Source organism: Borostomias antarcticus (genome assembly GCF_949987555.1).
Source record: "Borostomias antarcticus genome assembly, chromosome: 4".
Lineage (NCBI taxonomy): Eukaryota > Metazoa > Chordata > Actinopteri > Stomiiformes > Stomiidae > Borostomias > Borostomias antarcticus.
Genome location: NC_140237.1, coordinates 35594924 through 35604923, shown reverse-complemented (window position 1 = coordinate 35604923; position 10000 = coordinate 35594924). Strand labels below are relative to the sequence as shown.

Here is a 10000-nt window from a genome sequence, read left to right as displayed (position 1 = left end):
AGACGGTCACCCGAGAGAAGGAAGTGAATTACTCACTAGTTTGAGATCCAGCACCCCGTCCTTGGCCTCCTGCAGTAAGGTGACGAACTTGGCGGTGAGCAGCCCCAGGCTCCTCTCGTGTCTCATAGCGGGGGTCTGGGTCTGGGGGTCGGGCCCGGTCTCGGCTCGACTCGGCTCGGTTCGGCTCGGCTCGGCTCGACTCGGCTCCACCACCTCCATGCTGCAGTCTGGACGGGACCGCTTCTGCAACCTCGGGCCAGTAGCACTATGAGCTCGGCCTCTCTACCCGATACTGATGTAATAACAAGGAGTTGCAAAACTGTGGCAGGCTGATTACAGGTTCTACCGAGGACCGGTTCGGTGGGTCTCCCCGTGGACCGGACAGCCAGCAGCAGTCGGTACCCGGTGCAGGTCTGACGGTGCGCGGCCGCTAGGGGCGCGATGCTCGCCTGGTTTGAAGCGTAGGGAGTGTCTGCGAAGAGAAAGCAGGGTAGAATAAACACACAATATCCAATTGATTCTAGTGATAGAAAGAGAAGTTCATTAGCAGGCCGGATACACAAACAAAAACAAAAAACAAAAAAACAAAAACAAATATCTAAAACCTGCTGTTAATGTTTGCCTGTCTGATACCTTCCGTGAGGTGTCCTATCTGCCGAGGAAGTATGGCGACATCAAGAAGACCTGTTCTGTTTAGGAGAACATTGCATGCAGCTCAAATTGGATGAGTGTGCCATCGCTGAAGTGTAACAAGGTTTAGGCAAGACGCATTTTAAAAACTCCCTCCTCCTGTCCCAGCCCCGACCTCTGCTCCCAGCTGCGTGTCTTCCTGTCCCTCCTCCAACCAGGAGCCGCCCTGGGCTCAGATCACCAGCTCAACCAATGGAATCACGCCAGAGCTAAGGGGGCGTCTATATTTAATTTCAGTGCAAGTATAAGACATAATGTAATTTAAATACAAATGATCAGACAATGTAAAGTATCTGTATGTGCGTTTTGTGATAGATAAATAAATAAAAAGCACAAATGCTGTCTTCATATACAATAGTATTCTATAGACTATTTTAAGTTGTCATATGTCATAAATATAATGTATCACCATACAGGGCCATCAGGACTTGTAGGGATCATTGCCTCTACTGTCTTGAAAATGTGTACAGCTGTGCAGTTTGTGTGGGGGACAGAGAAAGAGACAGACAGACAGACAGACAGACAGACAGACAGACAAACAAACAGACAGACAGACAGACAGACAGACAGAGAGAGAGACAGAGAGACAGACAGACAGACAGACAGACAGACAGAAAGAGTCATTGTCATTATCATTATTATAGGGACATGAGTGTCTACTACAGGTATTAGTGTGTTCCTGTGTGAGTGTGTTCATCCTCCTGCTCGACTGAGCAGCAGTGGATCTGAGCTACCGGTCAGTCCGGCCACGCGATGGTCAACCGCACAAAGGGCACCGGGCGGAAAGGGGCAAAATTACTGCCTGACCTATTTCTGTCCTGTGTGGTTACCAGGCCACAAAGGGGCCTTCCCAGGAGGGCCTGGCCAGACAGAGAGGCCTGAGGTGGGCCAGGCTATCAGGGAACACCCCCCCTTCTCAAAACCCTTCAGACAGAACACAACACTGACGCAACGCCATAAGTTAAATGGTAACACTGCAAGCGCTTCCCAAAAATCTGGTCTGGAAACCATTTCTGTAAAGATCCGGCTTTCCAATGATTTGATTCAGGCTGGCGAGGGCCATGAGACTTGGTATGTGGACACGGTCAGTGTCAAGCGCAAGACCAAAGTAGTAGAGGGACCCAGGAAGACAAAACCCAGACGCTTATGCTGAGTGTGAGATGAGGGCTGAGGGTCAGTGGCAGCCATATGCTATGAATGCACAATGATCCACATGAAAGCCTGCGGCCCCCTGGTCCTGTCCAGCCCTGGGAGAAGGCTGGGGGTTATTGTTTGACAGACAATGGGGCAAACGATGCCCGGGACGCCCCTCCATGCATGTGGTCTCCTCGAGGACAGAGGATGAGGCGCTTCGAAGGGGGGGGGGGGGGGTACAGCCACCATCCCCCCGCCTCCCCCCATATCTTCCCAGTACTACATCTCTAAGTTCCCATTCTAGACAAAAGCACAAAGTAAGGGCCTCATCTTATGATAAAGCTGAGAGAGAAATTATGAATATGAAGACAATTAAGAAGAGAAAGGGTGTGGCGGAGGGGACCATCGTTTCAGTGATCTCCCAGGAATTCCTGGAGGGGAAGAAGGAAGGAAGAGAACACACACACACACACACACACAACTCATTCACACACATGCGTGCACACACACACAAACACACACACAACTCATTCACACACATACACACACACACACACACACACACACACTCATGGGCCAATGGTAGCCCCTGGAATCACGCTGTGTCTCAGTTCTCTCCAGGCAGAGCTATGGGACAAGCACACCCTGAGAGACAGAGAGAGATGCTTTAGCACTATAGCGTAACCCCACAGGTCACACACAGACCAGGGGGCTTAATAGTAGTGCATACACACACACACACACACACACACACACACACACACACACACACACACACACACACACACACACACACACACACACACACACACACACACACACACACAGTTAGGGTTTTGAGGCGTTGGACCTAAAGATGCATACAGAGACAGGCAGCACAGGTTCAGGGGGGTTTAATCCATATTTAGACCACACAAGGAGACTAGTGAATCACTCTAACATGAACTATGAACCGATAAAGACAACAGAAAATGAGGGTTTAAATACACAGGGAGAACAATCAAGGAACGAGGGCCAGGTGACCGACAAGGCACAACAAGACACAGTTGCATACAATCACCCAGACACAGACACAGGTCAGGTGGCGGGGTACCAAACAAGAAACCAACACACAAGGAGAGAACACACAATGGCTCAAGGGACCAGGGATGGAGGCTTGGACTGGACCTAGGGCTAGAACTGGGTCTGGGAACTGGAATGAGGAACTGACTGGGACTGGGATTAGAACTGGGGACAAGGATTGGAGAGATGGGAACTGATGGGGTTAGAGGGGGGACTGGAGAGGGATTCTGAGAGACCAGGTACTAGAGGAGGGTACTGGAGAGGGATTCTGAGGGACCAGGTACTAGAGGAGGGGACTGGAGAGGGATTCTGAGGGGCCAGGTACTAGAGGAGGGGACTGGAGAGGGATTCTGAGGGGCCAGGTACTAGAGGAGGGGACTGGAGAGGGATTCTGAGGGACCAGGTACTAGAGGAGGGTACTGGAGAGGGATTCTGAGGGACCAGGTACTAGAGGAGGGTACTGGAGAGGGATTCTGAGGGGCCAGGTACTAGAGGAGGGACTGGAGAGGGATTCTGTGGGGCCAGGTACTAGAGGAGGGTACTGAAGGACCTCTACTCCCCCAGTACCTCCGATGGAACAGTCTCTGGTCTAGGCCACAGGAGTAGGGAGGGGCTATAGCAAGGACACAAGGGGAAACCTGAAGGGGCTAGGGGCTAGAGGGGTCACTAGGGCCTAGGAGCTAGGGGGGACACTAGGGGCTAGGAGCTAGAGGGGACACTAGGGGCTAGGAGTTAGAGGGGACACTAGAGGCTAGGAGTTAGAGGGGACACTAGGGCCTAGGAGCTAGAGGGGACACTAGGGGCTAGGGGCTAGAGGGGTCACTAGGGCCTAGGAGCTAGGGGGGACACTAGGGGCTAGGAGCTAGAGGGGACACTAGGGCCTAGGAGCTAGAGGGGACACTAGGGCCTAGGAGCTAGAGGGGACACTAGGGGCTAGGAGCTAGAGGGGACACTAGGGGCTAGGAGCTAGAGGGGTCACTAGGGCCTAGGAGCTAGGGGGGACACTAGGGGCTAGAGGGGTCACTAGGGCCTAGGAGCTAGGGGGGACACTAGGGCCTAGGAGCTAGGGGGGACACTAGGGGCTAGGAGCTAGAGGGGACACTAGGGCATAGGAGCTAGAGGGGGCACTAGGGACTAGGAGCTAGAGGGGGCACTAGGGGCTAGGAGCTAGAGGGGACACTAGAGGCTAGGAGTTAGAGGGGACACTAGGGGCTAGGAGCTATGGGGTCACTAGGGACTAGGAGCTAGAGGGGTCACTAGGGACTAGGAGCTAGAGGGGTCACTAGGGACTAGGAGCTAGAGGGGACACTAGGGAGAAGGAGATAGAGGGATCACTAGGGGCTAGGAGCTAGAGGGGGCACTAGGGACTAGGAGCTAGAGGGGTCACTAGGGAGAAGGAGATAGAGGGGTCACTAGGGACTAGGAGCTAGAGGGGTCACTAGGAGAAGGAGATAGAGGGATCACTAGGGACTAGGAGCTGGGGGCACAAAGCAGACACAGGGAAGACAAGACAACGAACACAAAACAATACACACACTAGGAGCACAGACAGTCCAAGGTGAAGGCGTGCAGTCTCGTGGGGGGGTAACAGAGAGTCAGGGGTGAGGAGCAGGGGTCGAGCAGGGCGGAGAGGGGTAACACACACACACACACACACACACACCCTACTTATTATCTTATCACCCGTGATTCTATTAATCACGTTAGGACAGTTATTTATTCAACTCATACCCTCATTCAAGACCTTAGTTAGTCCTATCACTCACACAGGGCTATATCGATATTCACTCTATTAATAGATGCAGCTGTCTTATGCATGCCTGATACTCACTTATGTCTACTTACTGCTGATTTTCTGGCTTGATCTACATTCTGTACAATAAAGCCACATTCGTCTGTCAAGCCACATCAAACGCTAATACAATATTGTATTTTGCGCAATAAAATAATGTATCCATCCAATGTAGCCGGCTAGCTGTTTCACAACTGTTTTCTCGTCTGGATCCATCAGAGCTCACCATATCTCCTGACATTAATTACAACTACGCGTAATGCACGTTATCGAAAGATCCAAATAAGAAATCGGCCAGTCTGTCCCTAGCTGCGGATAGGATAGTGGTAAATAGATAGATAGAATAGGATAGAGGTGAAGCGCTCAGAGCAGAAATAGTCTGATCGTTGCGTAATGATGTCAGCTGGGGCGCGGCGCAAACCTGGTCACGTGACAGGCCCTCAACGAGCCAGTGAGTCATATGATCTGCAGTGTGTCTATAAATTCAGGTCATGCTTTTCGCTTTAGTGAAGTTCGGAATCATCTCTCCTGACGCTGGTCTGTATTGATTGTGAGGTCTGTTCTCTTGGTTGGATGAGTGTGTGCGCAGCTATGTTTTGGGTATGCGCGGTGTTGCTGGGTGTCCTCTGTCTCCCCACATGGGCTCATTACGCGCCGGACGAGGTCACCGCGCTGCCCGGGATGTCATTCAAACCCAACTTCCAGCAGTGGTCTGGCTATCTGAAGGCCAGCCCGGGGATATTTCTCCACTATTGGTAAGCGTGTGCTTGCAGAAAGGCTATGAGGCAATGCTTGTTGGAAATAGGCTCTGTGCACCAGCTCCACTACTTCCTCAAAGTCACTTGGCATCTTTATTTCCAGTTCTATATGATTGGATTAAGTGATCAATCAGGTGTGCGGCAGACCCAGCGCACACCTGATTAATCACTTGATCCAATCATATAGGACAGGAAATAAAGATGCCAAGTGACTTTCAGGAAGTAGTGGAGCTGGTGCACAGAGCCTATTAAAACGTCACACTGCACGACAACTTGCATGCAGGCAAATCAGTTACTACTTCCCTGTTGGTGATCTCCCTGTGGGGTTTCAGGGTGGTATCTCCCTGTGGGGTTTCAGGGTGGTATCTCCCTGTGGTGTTTCAGGGTGGTATCTCCCTGTGGTGTTTCAGGGTGGTATCTCCCTGTGGTGTTTCAGGGTGGTATCTCCCTGTGGTGTTTCAGGGTGGTATCAGCACAATAGCTCCACATATGACAATTTCAATAGAATTATCAGTCACTAGGGAAACAAACTTCCTGTTTTGAATATGAATTCCATGAAATGGTAAGTGAATTTCATGAAATGTTAAGTCAAAACAGGAAGTTTGTTTGGACCATTTGACCAAAAATTCCATTAATAGAACGATGATCAGTTGGACCCATGCTGTCCGTTCTGCGCCCTCCCCCCCAGGTTTGTGACGTCCCAGAGGGACCCTCTGAAGGACCCCGTGGTGCTGTGGTTAAACGGGGGGCCAGGATGCAGCTCGCTGGACGGATTCCTGTCAGAGAACGGCCCCTTCCATGTAAACCATCCAACCCTAGCCTTGCTATACATGTAGATGGGTACCTGTAGGTAGCCTGGAGATGTGGCCAGAAAGCCCAAATACCAGCCCCAGACTGTAGGGGCTTCCTCTTTGATTTAATACAGTGTGCTGTGTATTGAATTGTCTTTGGCAATGACACATAATTTGCTTTATATGTTGTGGACTCTTGGGAAGATTGGCCCATATCCTGGAGATCAAAACAAACCAGCAGACACAAGGTGATTGTAAAGGTCGGCCATCTTTTTTCTCATTAAGGTGAATGACGATGGGGCCACTCTCTATGAAAATGAGTTCAGCTGGAACAAAATGGCCAACATGCTGTACCTGGAGTCTCCAGCAGGGGTGGGCTACTCTTATTCTGATGACAAGAAGTTAAAGACGGACGATGACAAGGTGAGACTAATCACAGCTGTCCAGGGTGCCGCCTCGTGATCCCAGGATGAAACCAGGGCCTCGCTGGGACGCTCTGAAGCGCACCCTTCCTTCCTCCCTGAGAGAAATCACTGATCTTGCATGAGAGGATTGGATGTAGCTGTGTAGGAAAAACTGCATGTTTTGACCTACTGTATCAATTAATGCTGTATCAGATGCCAGAAAGTAGGAAAGGATGTGTTTGTACAGTAGGTACCTGTACCTGGCCCAGGGCAGCCTGGATGCTAATACTCTTCTGCCAGAGCCATCTTGATTTCTTAATGATTTGTTACTCTTCTCTCTACTAGGTAGCAGAGAATAACTACCTGGCACTGCAGAGTTTTTTTGCCAAATTTCCAAACTTCACCCAGAATGAGTTCTTCATATTTGGCGAGAGTTATGGTGGGATCTACGCCCCCACGCTCAGCCTCCGCGTGGCTACGGGAGGAGCCAAGATCAGATTCAAGGTGAGAGACGCGACGCCTGCTAGTGTTAGAGTTAGCCTCTAGTCCAAGGTCTCCTGACCTCTGACCGCTGAGAAACAAGCGTTTTGTTTGAATCTCCCGTCTTTGTCCAGGGCTTTGCAGTGGGTAACGGCCTCAGCAGCTACGCATTGAATGACCAGTCCTTGATTTACTTTGGTTATTACCATGGCCTCTTTGGAGAAGAGTGAGTTACACACACACACACACACACACACACACACACGACTACAAGGCTTGGCTGTGTTGAACATGTATACTTGGGACTGTCTAGTATCACCAATTAAATCCTGTATGTCTGAACCACTGTTGCGAGACCTCACCAGGCCTTTCCTCCGTTGTCAGACTGTGGCAGGATCTCAACACAAACTGCTGCGACAAGAATGGCTGCAACTTCTACAACACCAGCAAGGACACCTGCAAAACACTGGTATAAAATAAACACATTCACTAAACTCAAACTCCATCCCTTGTACTTGCATATACAAGCCCTAATGCCAATGTGTTCTCCCTCCACAGTTGGGCCATGCCTTTGGTATCGTGTACGGGTCTGGGCTTAATGAGTACGCCTTGTACTTGGATTGTGAGGGTGGAGTCAAGTCTTCCAAATCCTATGGGAGGAGCATGAGCCACCTCTTCAGAAGCTACAGGAAACACTGGGAGACCTACCAGGTAAGAGCTCCCCCTTGAGGACTGATATGGTGGTACAGTTCCACATGCCATTGCGTCGTGTTAGCGATTGCTTGTTTGTGCTCGTTTGTAGTCTTAGTGATTGTTTGTATCTTGTAGCTGCTGAAGCTGAGCTCATCAGTTCCTGCCCCAGGTCCTAGTGCTCCCCCCCTGCATGGCGTCCCTCCCTGCATCAACAGCACCGCTCAGATGAACTGGCTCAACAGGGGGGACGTGAGGAAGGCTCTGCATATCCCTGACATACTCCCACCATGGGAACTCTGCAGGTGAACTACATTACCCACAAATCCACAGTGCCCCATAGAAACCTGAAATGTTGCACTCTAATCTAAGACCTACACGTTTAGGCAGGGAGCTGTAGTCCCTTGTCCTCCCTGGCTGTTAGTGGGCGGCTTTAATGCACCATTTTAATGTTGGATGCCAACTGCTGGTGAAAACGACATGAGGAGAATCTCGAGGTTTACTGGGGCCTGATGTCTCCCTCTCTACAGTGATGCGGTCGGGGGCCTGTATACCAACCTGTATCCTACCATGATGGACGTCTACCTGAAGCTGCTGTCTCTGGGAGTCCGGGCGCTGGTCTACAACGGAGACACGGACATGGCCTGCAACTTCCTGGGAGACCAGTGGTTTGTGGAGGATCTTGGCAAAAAAGTAAGGCTGCGCTTTAAATGGTAGATCTTGAACACGTTTCTTTTTAATTTAACCTAAGGGAGGTCTGAGAGCTACATTTCTTTCTTTTTTCCCCCCAAGTGAGCTCTGGCCACCAAGGCATTAGCAACACCTGAGAACGCGCTTGCACAAACTCAAGCATGTTTCCTTTCCCTTCAGGCCACCTCAAAGTACCGGAGCTGGATCTCTGATGACCAGATTGCAGGCTTCTACCAGCAGTTTGGCAACATCACCTTCCTGACTATTAAGGTGAGCACTAGAGACTAGCAGTGACTTCATGGCATATCTCTAATGCGGGGTTTGTCTCTTGGGAAGGGGCCTATCCAGAAACACTTCACTGCTTCCTGTAATGTTGCGGCGATCCTATTCGGGTACATCTCAAACGAGTTGGCCGCGTGGCTTGAGAACTGAGGGATGTGACCACCATTTAATCCCACCTCTTGTTCCAGGGTGCTGGTCACATGGTGCCACAGTGGGCTCCAGGCCCCGCCCTTCAGATGTTCCACGCCTTCGTCACCAACGCCCCCTACTGAGCATTCTGACCTGTCGTTACTGAACCCGCTGATTGTCCAGGACTATCGTTTATTTCTCAGGGAGGAGGATGAAGCAGATCTGTTAATGTTTTTAATAATAAACACACTCCTACGCACTCGGACGCTTGCATCTGTATTGTAACCTGACCGGTCAGAGCACAGGCTCTTTTTGGTGTGGTCAGACCTGGGCATTGCCTCAGCGAACCTACAGCTCCTCCGTCCGAGCAAAACCATCCGGGACTAGGAGGCTGCGCCTCGTCAGATCAGTCTGGTGTGTTCATCCTGTGCCTCTGCTCCCCTCACCGTCACTTTGTTCACTGTTCCTCATCACAGCGCCAGGTTCTTGCATTAAGGGGCTTTCTGAATTAATGGGTTGTGGTACAGATTTGTCTCAATCAGCACTTTAACAGACCGTATACTTTGATTTGTCTTTGTAATAAATACTTTTGGCCCTTGCTTGTTCTTTAGAACCGTTCTGCCTCCTGGCAGCTTTTGGCAGTTTATTTTACATTGGAATTGTGGCACATATGGACTGTGTGTGACAATTGTTAAAGACGAACTTGCTACATTGTTTCATCGGAGACCATTCTGGGACCAATGCATTGAATAAATACTGAATTCCTGCTTTTTAGTGGTATTTTTTCTTCAGTCTCACAGATATGATGCATCTTAGATTACTTTTATTGCAATGTATCGCAGGATCTCTCATAATATTATCGAGTGCAAAGTATCGTCACAGTATCGTTTGTTGAGTTACTCTGTGAATCCCACCCCCAGACTGTTGTATTGACGGGTACATGACACTGGTACCCAGTGATTGAGAAATGCTTTACCACAGACAGGATGTCAGCATACTTGAACCACAGTTTAAATTACATCTCCACTGAAAGTATTACATACATATGAATAGAATCAAGCTCTGTTGTCATATCCAGAGACTGACATCTATTGATGA

At 50.0% G+C, this 10000-nt stretch overlaps 3 protein-coding genes across 3 annotated transcripts in view; 1 reads left to right on the top strand and 2 right to left on the bottom strand.

The window, feature by feature from the left end:
• The window catches only part of LOC311307965 (transcription factor E2F4-like), a 6254-nt gene extending 5898 nt beyond the window's left edge, over positions 1-356 (bottom strand). The window contains exon 1 of the mRNA XM_084436865.1: positions 37-356. Within this exon, the coding sequence (XP_084292991.1) occupies positions 37-219 (183 nt within the window). The 5' untranslated portion in view covers positions 220-356. The remainder of the gene's footprint in view (positions 1-36) is intronic.
• A 4871-nt stretch (positions 357-5227) lies between these two features.
• LOC311307994 (lysosomal protective protein) lies at positions 5228-9548 on the top strand. The gene is made up of 11 exons (XM_084436904.1): positions 5228-5433; positions 6125-6236; positions 6513-6650; positions 6977-7135; positions 7246-7337; positions 7496-7580; positions 7670-7822; positions 7940-8106; positions 8332-8494; positions 8672-8761; positions 8962-9548. Exons 1-11 carry the CDS (start codon positions 5252-5254, stop codon positions 9043-9045), a joined length of 1425 nt encoding a protein of 474 aa, XP_084293030.1. The 5' UTR covers positions 5228-5251; the 3' UTR covers positions 9046-9548.
• Positions 9549-9911: 363 nt separating this feature from the next.
• Positions 9912-10000, bottom strand: part of slc38a7 (solute carrier family 38 member 7) — a gene marked incomplete at its 5' end in the record, with an annotated part of 7712 nt that continues 7623 nt past the window's right edge. Inside the window, one exon of the mRNA XM_084437167.1 lies at positions 9912-10000. This exon is cut by the window's right edge and continues 1335 nt beyond it.